Here is a 14991-nt window from a genome sequence, read left to right as displayed (position 1 = left end):
CAACACTGAGAAATGGTTGTGGAAAGAGCTGTCATGGTCTTGCATTCTTGGCATACTCAGTGATAACATCCAGGGATGCTCAGGACCTGCCTGATGGGAGGCTGCCTCGTCCAAGACACCTATCCCCCACCTCTGCTTGTCAAAACTCTATCCATCCTCAAATGACACTTGTTTTTGAATCTTTCCTCAGCCCTCCCATCACGATACTCTTTCCCTTTTGTATTTTCCTTATAATTCTCATCCATGCCTCTTTTTTGTGTCAATTTGTGTCCACATCTGTCCCTCCCCTACCAGCAGAGTGCAAACACTTTGAGGGCAAGCATTGGTCCTCTTCATTCCTGCACTCCACACCCAGATTGTTTGCATCCAGCAGGTGTTTAGACCATACTTGTTGAGTTGGAGGTATCAAGATCTTTGTGCATGGTTATGCTTTTGCGGAGTCTGTGGACCGTCTTTTGGAATGTCTTCAAGATTCCAGAGGCTAAAAATATCTCCTGAAAGCCGCCAAAGGCGCTTCCTTATAAGGAGTAGGATTTGCCTTGTGAAGCCAAAAGTTTGTGTCCACCAGGTGGCGCCCCACCCCAACTCTCCTGATGCCTTTTTAATTATTTATTTATTCTTTATTTATTTTTGGCTGCGTTGGGCTTTCGTTGCTGCACGGGCTTTCTCTAGTTGCGGCAAGCGGGGGCTACCCTTTGTTGAGGTGTGTGGGCTTCTCATTGCGGTGGCTTCTTTTGCTGCAGAGCACGGGCTCTAGGCGTGTGGGCTTCAGTAGTTGTGGTGCATGGGCTCAGTAGTTGTGACTCGTGGGCTCTAGAGCGCAGGCTCAGTAGTTGTGGCGCACAGGCTTAGTTGCTCGTGGCATGTGGGATCTTCCCGGATCAGGGCTCGAACCCGTGTCCCCTGTGTTGGCAGGCAGATTCTTAACCACTGTGCCACCAGGGAAGCCCCAGATGCCTTTTTAGAAGAGGGAAGGATTCTCTTGTCTGCCTCTAAATGTTTGTTGGCTTAGGTCCCCCACTTACAAAGGCAGTTTGTGTGGTTGTCATAATTCTCTGTCATCAGTGCAGCACCCAGATTCAGTGCCCAGCTGCACATCCTAGCCCCAACCACACTCGAGACTGGCACCCTGAAGACATTGAGGATGTCTCTCCAGGGGTTGCTCAGGGTTGCTGAAGGAACAGCCCTGAAATTGGGATCGGAAGACCTAGGTTTGAGTCCCCACACTGACACTTAGTAGCTGTGTTTCTTTGGGCAAGTCATGTAACCTTTCTGGGTCCCTGTGGCAGTAGCTGAGAATTAAATATGCGAAAGTATATAAAAGCATATTGAATGTGGACCTGGAGTCAGCCACACCCAGGCTCCTATGTAAACTGTCACTCATCAGCTCTGTGAGCATGGTCCACTTCCTTACCTCTCTAAGCCTTGGTTTCCCCATCAGTGAATCAGTTAATACCAGTTATTTTAAAGAGCTGGTATAAGGAGTAGGTAGAACAATAAAGTGCTCACTTTATATAAAGTGTATAGTAAGCATTCAATTCATAATAATCACATATATATTATGTATCCCTAGCCCCTCAGATGGTGCCTAGCACTTACTAGGTGCTTAATATCTATTTGCTGAATGAAAAGATTTCACAGATGAGGAAACTGAGATACAGACCCCCCCAGGTCCCAGCACCAGGGAGTGGTGAAGCAGTGAGAAGTAGCCAGGCAGTCTGTCTCCAGGGTTTACACCCTGAGCCTTTATGCCATGCTCTCTTACCAAAAAATGCGGGTGGTATACACCACCATTTGTTCACTTAAAATATGCATTCCGGTACCCGTAGGTGGGGCTGAGTTGGCAGTGGGAGGCATTAGCTCCCTGAGAAGCCACGTAGTTTTTCTCTCTCAAGGGGAGCCAGGGGCCAGCTGCCTCATCCCATTACCAAGAGACGAGAAACGAGCTCTGTAGGGTAGGATAAGCTGGGGGTCTGATGCATGTACAGTCCCCAGGACAAGAGGGGTCCTCTCACTTCCACTGCTGTTCCTGCAGCCACCCAGTCTTCCACTCTACAGACATTTACTGAGTCTCTTATGTGCCAGGCACAGGAAAAGATGGATAAGACTTGATAACCAATGGTTATGATGTAGCTGACTCAGCTACTAGAGAGGGAACATCCAAGGGGGGCCTAGAAGAGCCAGCAATCAACAGCCTGGGGGGCTAAACCAAGGGGAGGAATATTTAAACTGGGCATTGAAGGATAAGTAGGAATTTGCCAGACAAATGGGGTCTGGGAATGAAGGGCATTCTGAGACTCTTTGGGAACCCTAAGAGGTTTGGTGGCGTTGGCATGCTGGGTGCAAGCATGGGTAAGAAAAGGAAGTGGAAAACCAGGAAATTGGAAGTCGGTTGGGGCCAGATTGTGAAACATCCCCACAGAAGAGATAGAGCCCTATTCTGTGGTCAGTAGGGGAAACAGTGTATATACAACCAGGTCTGTGTTTTAGAAAGACGCCACAGTGCACAAAGGTTGGATCAGAAGGGGAGGGAAGAGAGACCAGCAGCAGTTACCAGTTTCGTGGTCTTAACCTCTGTAGGTTCCGTTTTTCTCCTCCACAAGATGAGGAAAATAATTGTATGTATCTCGGGGGTTCTTTGAGGCTTAAATGAGAATTCCTGCAAATCACAGTAATCGCAATAATGTAAAGCATTGTTGGGCTTTGCTGTCTCTTAGAGCTGGGTTTGTGTCCTGGTCATGCTGGGAAGCCTATTTTTAATATGCTCGATGGCAAAGAAGGTTGGAAAAAAGAGATTGGACTAATAGGACTTTGCTTTGTGGCACGGGAGGGGCAGTGCGGCCTGGAGCAGGTGATGGTCCCTTTCACTGACATGAGAACTCGGATGGCTGAGACAAAGTCTGAGCCCAGCTTTGCACAGAATAAGTTTGGGGTGGGCACTGGCAGGATATGATATGCGGATGTCCAGGTGAGAAGAGATGGCAGCTTAAGCCTGGCACTGCTCTCCTCCAGCGCCAAGGAAGGGCCGGGAGGCCCCAGTGAACGATTAGGGCAGGAGGGAGAAGAAACAAAAAGGCCCAGCCTAACACTGAGGGGACGCTCCACCTCCAGAAGACGACTCTCAGCTCCGAGGCTGGACCGGAGCCAGGGAGCCAGGGCAGGCAGGGTGAGCAGTTGTGGCAAACTCGGCCCAGTCGGACGGAGCGGAAGACCCACGGCCAGCTGGGGTGCCCTCCGCCCTGCTCCAAGGAGGAAGGAATCCGAGCTGGGAGTTTGGCGCCGACGGGAAGGGGGGCACCAGGGTGGTGGGCGAGGCCCAAAGAGAGAAGGCAGGAAGCCCGGAGGAGCGAGTGGGGGTGGAGAAGGAGGAGGGGAAGGGAGAGGGCGGACAGGAGGGGTGGAGAGAGAGAGAAACGGAGAAAGAGAGGAGGGCTGCGGGGAGGAGAGAGGGGAGGAGAGAGAGGAGGAGAGAGGGGAGGTAGAGTGGGGAGAAGGGGAGAGGAAGAGAGGAGGACTCGGAGGGGAGCGAGGAGGCCGCGGCGGGCTCAGGGGCACGTCGGCCGGGCCACCTCTGCGAGCCAGACGTCGCCATTCCGCTGCTCGGGGCGCCGCCGCCGCCGCCACCGCGCCCGGGGGCCATGCTCCCGCCGCCCCCGCGCCAGCCGCCGCCCCAGGCGCGGGCGGCCCGCGGCGCGGTGAGCCTGCAGCGGGCCTTTCTGCGCGGCCCGCTGGGCATGCTGCGGCTGCTGCAGCTGTTGGCCGGCGCCGCCTTCTGGATCACCATCGCCACAAGCAGGTACCAGGGCCCGGTGCACTTCGCGCTCTTCGTGTCCGTGCTCTTCTGGCTGCTGACCCTGGGCCTCTACTTCCTCACGCTGCTGGGCAAGCACGAGCTGGTGCCCGTGCTGGGCTCGCGCTGGCTGGTGGTCAACGTGGCACACGACCTGCTGGCGGCCGCGCTCTACGGCGCCGCGATGGGCATCATGATCAGCCAGACGCAGAGCCACAGCTACTGCAACCTCAAGGATTACCAGATGTCCTGCGCCTACCACGCCTTCCTGGCGGCCGCCGTCTGCGGCGGCCTCTGCCTCGGCCTCTACCTGCTCTCAGCGCTCTACGGCTGCTGCCGCCACTACCAGGGCGAGCAGGAGGTGGCATAAGGTCGCTGCGCCGCGGGGCGGGGGACCCATCCTTCCTGCCGCCACCGCCCCGCGCCCGTGCGCCCCGGCTCCCTCCCCTCGCCTCGCCCTGCGTTCCTGCCGCCGCCCGCGCCCCGGCGCCCGGATCGCAGTTTCCGTCCGACGGCTTCGCCGCAGTCCAGAGTCCGGACAGCTGCGCCGTCTCCTGGGACCAGGGCAGAGCCGCATCCGAGGGGCGGACGCACTCTTTCAGTCGGGCGGCCCCGAGGCGAAGCCTCGCGGTTCCTCATCCCCTTCCCGGCCGAGAGCGAGACGTGGACAGGCGCCGCGTAGATCCGGGGGAGGCTCCCAAATTGGAACCAGTCTACTGGCGGCGCCACTGCCCCCTCCCTCTCGCTCCGCGTTCGGAAGAGCACCCCCTTGCCCTGGCCCCTCTTCCAGCCCCGAGTGCTGAAAAAGGCAGGCATGACGCCGCGGGCGGAGCTGGGGACGGGCCTCGACTGGTCCTGGGATGAGCGACGGGTGTGGTTTTAGTTTGGGATTGTGCGGGCATCCTGCGCAGTCCTTCCGGTCCATCCCTCGGTGCTTTGATGTCTTGCGCTGGGGCCCATCTGCAAAGGTGAGGATGGATAAGGGGGCTGTACCCTTGCACCTTTGGAGTCTTCTTTCTCCTCCTGTTCCGTCTTTGTCCTCGCGGTTCACGGAGGCCAGTTCCTAACGCCCACTAGCTTCCCTGGCCTCGCCTTCCCAGCCTTCCTCTCACAGGTTTCTGTTCCGTCCCCACCTCCCAATATCTTTGTTGCATTAGGGATACCACACCAACGTCATGGAATGCTAGGCGAGCCCCACCCCTTTCTTTTTGCAGATGGAGACTCAGAGCTTGCTCTTGCGAACAGCCAGAAAACGATTAGAACCCGGTCTTTGGACTCTCAGTCTAGCGTTGTTTACTTTAAAGCATTGGTTGTTCCCAACAATCCAGACTCTGGAGCTACCCTCTAATAGAGGGTTTCAAGGCCCAAAGGGTTTGTCTAAGGTGCTTTCTCCCCTTCTTGAAGATTCACAGTGCTCATTAGCATATGAAAGGCTTTGAGAAGTCCTGCTCTAAAAGAAGCCCAAGTAACTTAGTTTACAGTGTTAACTGCCTCTGGACCTGGACCAGCTTTCTCCACCTAAGGTTCCAAGCAGCCGTGCGTCGTCCTGGCTCTCATTTATCACCAAGGGTCCCGACCCATTGGCTGTGGTCTGTTTGAAGACAAGGGGCACTCCTTCTCTTTCCCAGGGAATTTCTATAGCAGAGGGAGGCCCCGCACCCGCTCCATTAAAGAGAAGATAGCCGGCCCTGCCAGGCCAGCGAGAGCCTGGGGAAACTGTGGATTGAACATTCCTTTACATTGTTTGGGAAATGAAGCCAAGGTTGTCCAGATGGTTTCCTGGTTTCCCAGTCAAAAGGAACATCACCTGTAAGAGATGCTGGCATTGACCATAAGCAACTGGCAGGGGTGGGTCACACCAAACAGAGAAGAAAACTTGGGATCTGGGATGAACAGCTGGCCCAGCCTTGATAAGGTAAGATGCCTCTTGGCTATCTGGCGAGCTCATAGGCCCTTGAATAAAAAAACCCAGAGCCCGCTCCTTTTCTAAAAGATAAAGGATTTGGGCTTCCCTGGTGGCGCAGTGGTTGGGAGTCCGCCTGCCAATGCAGGGGACACGGGTTCGTGCCCCGGTCCGGGAGGATCCCACATGCCGCGGAGCGGCTGGGCCCGTGAGCCATGGCCGCTGAGCCTGCGCGTCCGGAGCCTGTGCTCCGCAACGGGAGAGGCCACAACAGTGAGAGGCCCACGTACCGCAAAAAAAAAAAAAAGTTAAAGTGTTTTTATTCAGGAGCAAGTTGAAGGGGTGACAGTAATAACCACAATGTCCAAAGGGTTATGACAGCAATTCAACCTTTTTGCTAAATCCTTCAAAGGTCTGCTCTTTGAAAAAGTTCAACCCTCTCTGGATTAGAAACTAGAATAGGGGAAGCCAGAATGCTTTTTTGTGAGCGTGTTTGTAGAGTTTAGGAAGAAAAGTCTTAGGTTTCTCTGTTGTAGTGGTGAAGATCTGGGTGGGGATGTGGAGTGCTTTTGTGAGTTTTACATAGTCACCATCTTTACATCTTTGTGCCCGGCACTGCTCAAAGCACTTACGTATTCATTTCATTCTCTCAACAACCCTACTGAGCTGGGTTCTAGTATTATTTCCATATTCTGTATGAGGAAAATGAGTCACAGAGAGGTTAAGTGACTTACCTAGAGTCTCCCAGCTGGTGAGTTCGGATTTGAACTCTGGCAGTCTGACCTCTTCAGAACCAGGCTGTGCTGTATACAGTAGGGGGTCAATACCTGTTAGATGCTGTTAACATGGTTATCTTTATTTATTTATTTATTTTAATATTTTTGGCCACACCACGTGGCTTGTGGGATCTTAGTTCCCAGACCAGGGATCGAACCTGCACCCTCGGCAGTGAAAGCGCGGAGTCCTAACCGTTGGACCGCCGGGGAATCCCCATGGTTATCTTTGGGAAAAAAAATTTTTTTTAATTGTGGTAAAACATTCATAACATACAATTGACCATCGAAACTGTCTTTAAAGCGTACAGTTCAGTGGCATTAAATCCATTCACATTGCTGTGCAGCGATCAGCACCGTCCCTCTCCAGAACTTTTTCATCTTGCAAAACTGAACCTCTGTAACCATTAAAATTGTGGTTATTTGTGTTATTGTTGTTGCTATTGTTTTCTGTCCTCCGGGAAATCTCAGAACACTGAGCCCTTCAGCATCTCAGTTAGGCTGGTGTCCTGCTGCCATGCTCCAGGCAGGGTACCTGTTTCCTCAGTGCCCACTGCTGGTGCCAGCCAGAACCTGGGGGTGACCTTTGCTGGGATACTGGAGGTGTCTTGGAAGCCCAGCAACTTTGGTTCTTCTGTTGCAGATTTCCATGCTGTTGAGGCCATGGAAACTCCCAGAGCCAGTCATTCTGACCTCTCCCAGGGCCCCTTCCCTGGGCCAGCAGAGGGTTTCAGTGTTTTCACTGGCCATATAAGGAGGTGGGGAGAGGGAATAATCTTTGCCCAGCAGCTCCCTTTCCACATCATTCGGTGGAAGAGCCAAGACGGTGAAGGTTCATTTTGCCTTGACGTAGAGAAATTCCTATTCTGCTTGCGTTATGACTTGGGCACAAGCTTCCAGATACCTGGAACTGAGCCGTGCACCCCTGAACCCTAAACAGTGGCTTTTGAGCTCCAGCATGTGTTCTTTTCTCTTTTTTAGATCATCACATAAGCTGCATCCTCAGCTCAGATCCAGCCCTTTGAGGACCTCTTCTTAGCCTGCAGCCCATAGTGCTTTGTCTGTGGTTAGCTGACCTTACTCAGGAGCAGACGTATCCTTGGCCTTAACCGTACCTTATACAGCCACATGTGCCTGAAACATTCCAGAGCTCACTGGCTCGTCTAGATGTGCCTTCCCACTTGGCCTCCCACGGCTTCTCCAGATGTGAGAAGGACATGAAGACAGCTCCCACACCCATCCTCTCCTTCCCCTCGGGGCCCTGTGCCATGGGAATGACTACCTGAGCTGGGCCGGAACTTTTGGATACTGGAGGCAGTCTCCTTGGCCTCCCTCTCTGGACTCCAAGACTCGATCCAACCTGACACTGCTGTGGGCTGCCCCCAGCCCAAAAGTCTGGGACCACTTGTGGGCCCAGGAGAGGATATCTCCAGTATTCTACAAAGGCCAAAGAGAGGGTGTGCGTGGGAGGGTGAGGGAGGGTAGGGAGAAGAGGGGACCGATGTGCTTCTTTCAGTAGTTTAGTGGTGATTACTAATATGCTTTTCTGAATAAAGTTTGTTTGTCTGATCTGGGTGTATGTGTCTTCTCTCCTGCCCCCTGCAGTAACACTCTGTGTCAGGTCCCCTAGCCTCCCTCCATCTTCTCATTTTGCCACATTTGTCTGCCTCCCCGGCTTCCCCTTCTTTCTGGGAGGGAAAGAAAAATGAGGTCATAGATTTCCAGTACAGTTAGGGCAGGGCACAGGAATCAGGAAGAGAACTCCCTGTGTCTGTCCCTGACTGAGGCTGAAGGGAATTCCAGAAGCTCCCACCCCTGCTCTCAATGGACCCTCTGTTTGGGAAGTTCCACTGCCTGATAGGCGGGCACAGAATGACTATGGTCACGGAACCAGAGGGTCCTGTTCTGGTCCAAGCCCATCATATTACAGAAGGGGAGATGAACCCCAGGGTGGAGTGGCAACTTGCTTAATGTCACAGAGCTGACTGGGGCCAGAGTGGGGTCTCCTGGAGCCCAGGCTCTGGTTCTTTCCTGCAGATCATTGTTCTGGTGTTGCCTTCTAGACACACCCAATCTGGTCCCCCCTCTCTGCCTTCCAGCCTCAGCCTGCTGACTAAGGTACCCTGGAAAGGGCTGGAGGGCAGTTAACAGGCTTCTTGTCGGCTCCTCCCTCCTGTGACCTGGGCCTGATGTCCACAGCCGGGACAAAGAGTTCTGCTGGCAGATCTCAAAGCACCCCTAGAACAGCTCCAGGCAGGGATCTGATGCTGTGTGTGCTCCACACCCACTCTCTTCAAAGCACCCTCCTCAAAATACAGCACAGGGCTTCCCTGGTGGCACAGTGGTTACGAGTCCTCCTGCCGATGCAGGGGACACGGGTTCGTGCCCCGGTCCGGGAAGATCCCACGTGCCGTGGAGCGGCTGAGCCCATGAGCCATGGCCGCTGAGCCTGCGCGTCCGGAGCCTGTGCTCCGCAACGGGAGAGGCCACAACAGTGAGAGGCCCGCGTACCGCAAAAAAACCCAAAACCAAACAAACAAAATACAGCACAAACTCTCTCTCTCTCTCTCTCATCCTCCTCTTCATGGTTTGCATTTCCAGGTTGGAGGAGAATGCCACCAGCTGCCCAAGATCCTCCCTTTCTCCCCCCTTCCCTCTGTGTCAATTAATGAATATCACACGAAATAAAAAGTGGCCTTTATGCAAAGGCTGGTAAGCCACCTGCTCTACTTTAGTGGAATATTTGCAATTGAAAATGTTGCATTACCTTATTTGATCTTGTCACCAGTCTTAGAGGTTGGCATTGTCACCCCCATTCAATAGAAGAAATAGAGCCCCAGAGAGGAGAAGGCCTTATCCATGGTCACATAGCTGGCAAGTGGCAGGACTGGACCTGGAAAGTAGATGTTCTCTTACTATCCTCAGCAGCCAGTTGCTAAGCCCTGTGGGCCTCTGGGCAGGCTCTGAGGTAGAGGTGGAGTTTGGTTTTCCCTCCCAGAGACCAGGTGTTCAGGAATGGTCTAATCTGACATTTCCTGTTTAATGCTGGGGGCACTTTGAAATAAGACACTGCTCCTTGGGGACATAACTGAGCCCATTTGGGTCTGGGGAATCCGAGGGGTTTGTTCATTTCTATCTATTACTTTTCCTGCTTTTCTAGGCATGGGAGTGGGATGGTCAATGGTGAGGAAGGAGAATTAAGAATTCCTTTTCAGGCATAAAAAGGAAAGGGCAGGGATATGGGAGAAAGGTCTCGTTAGCACTATTTATATTTTTATTGTTTTTGTTTGTTACAATTGTTATTTGTAGAATAAAATAGTAATATATACCCATTAAATTTTTTTACCTGTACAGAAGTGTACAAAGTAAAAAGAGAAGTCATTCGATCATCCCAACCTCACACCTGAGCAATAAGCCATTGTTCACTATTAAGCCTTCTTCCTTAATTTTTATAACTAACGAAATATCTGGATGTTCACCCAAATACACACATATACATTCAGGCTCTTCTACAACTTGCTTTTAAAATTTAGCAATAATATAGTTCTAAACACTTTCTAATGTTCTATAATATAATAATATAGCTCTAGTCCTTTTAATTTAATTTTATTATTTTTTTGGAGAAAGAGTTCCACTACCACAGTGGGAATTTTTATTTTATTTTATTCTTTTTTTTTTAAATTTACGTAATTATTTATTTTTGGCTGCGTTGGGTCTTTGCTGCTGCTCGTGGGCTTTCTCTAGTTGCAGAGAGCAGGGACTACTCTTCTCTTCATTGCGGTGCGCGAGCTTCTCACTGCGGTGGCTTCTCTTGTTCTCTTGTTTGAGCACAGGCTTTAGGCATGTGGGCTTCAGTAGTTGTTAGTTGTGGTGCACGGGCTTAGTTTCTCCACGGCATGTGGGATCTTCCCGGACCAGGGATCGAACCCTTGTCCCCTGCATTGGCAGGTGGATTTTTTTTTTTTTTTTTTTTTTTTTTGCGGTACGCGAGGCCTCTCACTGACGGAGCACAGGCTCAGCGGCCATGGCTCACGGGCCCAGCCGCTCCACGGCATGTGGGATCTTCCCGGACTGGGGCATGAACCCGTGTCCCCTGCATCGGCAGGCGGACTCTCAAGCACTGCGCCACCAGGGAAGCCCTCTTTTGCTATTTTTATTACCTATGTTCCAGATGAAATTTGTTTATTTGTGTGTGTGCTCTTGCCTGACATTTGTATCATGGATGGTAATTCTGGACTCAGAATAAATTGGAAAGTTTTCCATCTTGTTCTGTTCTCTGGAATAGTTTAACCATATCATTTTACTGAAGGGTTTAATAAAATTGTCTACAAAATAACCTGGTCCTGATGCCTTTTAGGAAGCTTTTTTTGTTTTATTTATTTGTTTTTAGCCAAGCTGTGCGGCTTGTGGGATCTCAGTTCCCCGATGAGGGGTTGAACCGGGGCCATGGAAGTGAAAGCCTGGAGTCCTAACCACTAGGCCACAAGGGAACTCCCTTTTAGGAAGTTTTTTGGTTAATTCTCTCAGTTTCGTTAATGGTAATTGGTCTATGCAGGGTTTTTTGTGGCTCACCTACTGCCTTTCCATTCGTGGCATTTTTATTCAAGTTGTCTCTCCCATTAATTCTCTCATCTAATTCTCCAATTTAGAATGAGAACTTTTTGAGGGAAGAATTCCAGGCCATTCTTCTCTATATTCCCATGAAAGGCACATAATAAGTAGTTATTTGGTGGAATGAATGAATATTGGTGTTTAGCTGCTGTAACAAACACACCTCAACATTTCAGGGGCTTAATATAACAAAAGTCTATTTGTTGTTCACATACAAATCTATTTCTGCCTCACATAGTTGTCCATTGTGGATATTCCAGGTCAGTGGGAGGTTTCCAGGATGTGATGATTCAGGGACTTAGGCTCCTCCCACTTTGTGGCCCCGCTATCCCCTCTGCTTTGAGCTGGCATTTGGGAGAAAAGCGGGAGGAGTAGATTTCCGACATTTAAATGCCTTGGACTAGAAGTGACTCTCATCACTCACTTCTTTTGGGGAGTCACATGACCGAATAATCTATATCCAAGGAGGCTGGAAGGTGTAGTCCATGGTGGGGCAACAGCTGCCCGGCTATACAACTCTATACCCTGGAAGAGGGAAAAGGACTTTTGGGTGGACAGTTAACTACTTCTTTGCTGGGAGGCCACAGGTTTCATTGCTGAGGTTTTCATTGCCTTGCTCTTCGAGACTTTTTTTGCCCCTGTGTTTGATGAATGGTTGTTTTCATGGCTGCCAAGAGCTGTTGAGTAAGAGTATAACAGCAGACATTCATTTCCGTGCTGTGTTTGTCCAACAACTCACTGTGTCACAGCTGGAAAACTCATTACTCATGAGGGCTTCTTTCCCAGGTACAAGAACATAAAGATGTTATTTATTGAACACTTTTCAGAGCAATGGCAGTGAGTTATTAATCCAAAAATATACCCAAATATTAAGTTTAAATACTAGAGTAAACCCAAATATTAAAGAGAATCTAAAAATACATATCAGTCAAATGTTTCTTTCATTTATTCATTCATTTAAAAGAATTGAAACAGTTCCTGTAAGATAAAATTTCACGCAGAAATTCTCCGTTTTAGAGTGTACAATTCAGTGGTTTTAGTATATTCACAAAGTTGTGCAACTATCACCACTATCCAATTCCAGAACATTTCCATCACCCGAAAAAGAAACGCTGTACCTATTAGTCACTCCCAATTCCTTCTTCCCGCCAGTCCCTGGCAGCCACTAAATCAATCTACTTTCTGTCTGTATGGACTCGCCTGTGCTGGACATTTAGTGTAAATGGAATCATACAATATGTGGCCTTTTGTGTCTACATGGCATAATGTTCTCAAGGTTCATCTATGTTGTAGCATGTATCAATACGTTCCTTTTAATGATAAATATTAATATTCCACTGACTGGATATATCACACTTTCTTTATCCATCATTCCTCCGTTTAAAATTTTTAAAAATTGTGGCAAAATGCACATAACATAAAATTTACCATCTTAACCATTAAAAAAAAAATAAGTTTATTTATTTATTTAGGCTGCGTTGGGTCTTTGTTGCTGCACACAGGCTTTCTCTAGTTGCGGCAATCAGAGCTTACTCTCCGTTGCGGTGCACTGGCTTCTCTTGTGGAGCACGGGCTCTAGGTGCATGGGCTTCGGTAGTTGTGGCTCGTGGGCTCAGTAGTTGTGGCTTGCAGGCTCTAGAGCACAGGCTCAGTAGTTGTGGCGCATGGGATTTATTGCTCCGCGGCATGTGGGATCTTCCTGGACCAGGGATCAAACCTGTGTCCCCTGCATTGGCAGGCAGATTCTTAACCACTGCACCACCAGGGAAGTCCCCATCTTAACCTTTTTTTTTTTTAACCCCACATTTGTTTTTATTTATTTATTTTTGGCTGTGTTGGGTCTTCGTTTCTGTGCGAGGGCTTTCTCTAGTTGTGGCAAGTGGGGGCCACTCTTCATCGTGGTGCGCGGGCCTCTCACTATCGCGGCCTCTCTTGTTGGGGAGCACAGGCTCCAGACGCGCAGGCTCAGTAGTTGTGGCTCACGGGCCTAGTTGCTCCACGGCATGTGGGATCTTCCCAGACTAGGGCTCGAACCCGTGTTCCCTGCATTAGCAGGCGGATTCTCAACCAGTGCGCCACCAGGGAAGCCCCTTAACCATTTTTTAAATGTACAGTTCGTTGGTATTAAATATGTTCACGCTGTTGGGCAACCATCTTCAGAACTCTTCTCATCTTGCAAAACTGAAAGTCTGTACTCATTAAATAATCAATCTCCATTCCCCCTCCCTCTAGCCCCCGACAACCACTATTCAGTACTTTCCGTCTCTATGAATTTCACTGCTCTAGATACCTCATATAAGTGTAATCATACAGTATTTGTCTTCTTGTGACTGGCTGAGCTCTTCACTCAGCATCAATGTCCTCAAGGTTCATTCATGTTGTAGCATGTGTCAGAATTTCCTTATTTTTTAAGTAAAAATAGCCCATTGTGTATGTATACACCACATTTTGTTTATCCATTCATCCATTAATGGACACTTGGGTTGCTTCCACCTTTTGTGATTAAAACTGCTGTGAACATGGGTATACAAATATCTCTTCGAGACTCTGCTTTCAGTTCTTTTGGGTATATGCCCAGAAGTGGCATTGCTGGATCATGTGGTGATTCTGTTTAACTTTTTTAGGAACTGCCATATTGTTTTCCATAGAGTCTGCACCATTTACGTTCCCACCAACAGCACACAAGGTTCTTGTTTCTCCACATCCTCCCCAACACTTGTTATTTTTTGTTTTACTCATTTATTTTAAAACAAGCATTCATTGAGTACCTACTATGCCAGGGCTGTGCTATATACTTGGCAGAAACTGGGACTGGCAAGATATTAAGTCACAGTCCCCCTGCTCTCAGGAATCCAGGACACAATGAGGGAAATAGTCATGTTCAAGAGAAAGATTGAAATGCAAGGTGAGGGACTTCCCTGGCGGTCCAGTGGTTAAGACTCCGAGTTTCCACTGCAGGGGGGCATAGGTTTGATGCCTGGTTGGGGAACTAAGATCCTGCATGCTGCGCGGCCAAAAAAAAAAAAGAAAAGAAAGAAAGAAAAAAGAAATGCAAGGTGATAGGTGCTTAATAGAGATGAAAGAGTTCTGTGTAAACACAGAGGAGGAAGTGAGGAATTATTTGGGGAAGTCTTTACAAAGAACCTGATATTCAAACTGGATGTTAAAAGGTGAGCAGGGGGAGATGAGGTGGAAGGAAAGGTAATCTAAGCCGACAGAGCAGCACATAGCAGCCAGCCTCCAGGATGGCCTCCAGGATGGCCCCGATAATTCTCACCTTCTGGTAGTTATGCTGTTGTATAATCTTCCCACTATGCATTGGAATGTTGACTAGTTCGCACCTGTAAAACCAACAGGATATTGTGAAAGTGACAGTGTGTGACTTTTGAGGATATGGCATAGAAGACCTTGTAGCTTCCTGCTTTGCTCCCTCTTGGATTTCCTGCTCTGGGGGAAGTCAGCCTCCATGTCGCGAGGACACTCGAGATGCCTTCTGGAGAGTCCCAGGTGGAGAGGAACTGAAACCCCTTGCCAGCCTGTCAGCACAAGAGCCAGCACCAACCGGTCTGCTATGTGAGGAAGCCAGTCCTCCAGCCCCATCAAGCCTTCAGATGACAGCAGCCCTGGCCAGCATCTGCGTACAACCTCACAAAAGCCCCTGGGCCAAAACCACCCACCAAGCTGCTTGCAGTTTCCTGCAAAAACCACCCAAAAGCCAAATAATACATATTTATCATTGTTTTAAGCCACTAAGTTTTTTGTTTTTTTGCGGTTTTGATAAGCCAGTAAGTTTTGAAATAATTGTTACACAGCAAGAGATAACTAATGCAGCTAGAAGCATGAGAAGATCTGGTATATGCAAGAAATGGTGGCATGAGAGACCATCGCCAGAAACCCCAAGTTTAGAGAGGCTT

The 14991-nt window shown here is 49.6% G+C and overlaps 1 protein-coding gene across 1 annotated transcript; it reads left to right on the top strand.

Moving 5' to 3' along the window:
* Window positions 1–3638: 3638 nt before the first annotated feature.
* On the top strand, window positions 3639–4160 carry MARVELD1 (MARVEL domain containing 1; the record flags this gene model as incomplete). The annotated part of the gene is made up of 1 exon (XM_082853925.1): window positions 3639–4160. One exon carries the CDS (start codon window positions 3639–3641, stop codon window positions 4158–4160), a length of 522 nt encoding a protein of 173 aa, XP_082710051.1.
* Between the last annotated feature and the right edge of the window lie 10831 nt (window positions 4161–14991).

Source organism: Leucopleurus acutus, assembly GCF_964270905.1.
Source record: "Leucopleurus acutus genome assembly, chromosome: 14".
Classification (NCBI taxonomy): Eukaryota; Metazoa; Chordata; class Mammalia; order Artiodactyla; family Delphinidae; genus Leucopleurus; species Leucopleurus acutus.
Note: the sequence above shows the minus strand (reverse complement) of the source record. Positions and strands in the feature narration are given on the sequence as shown.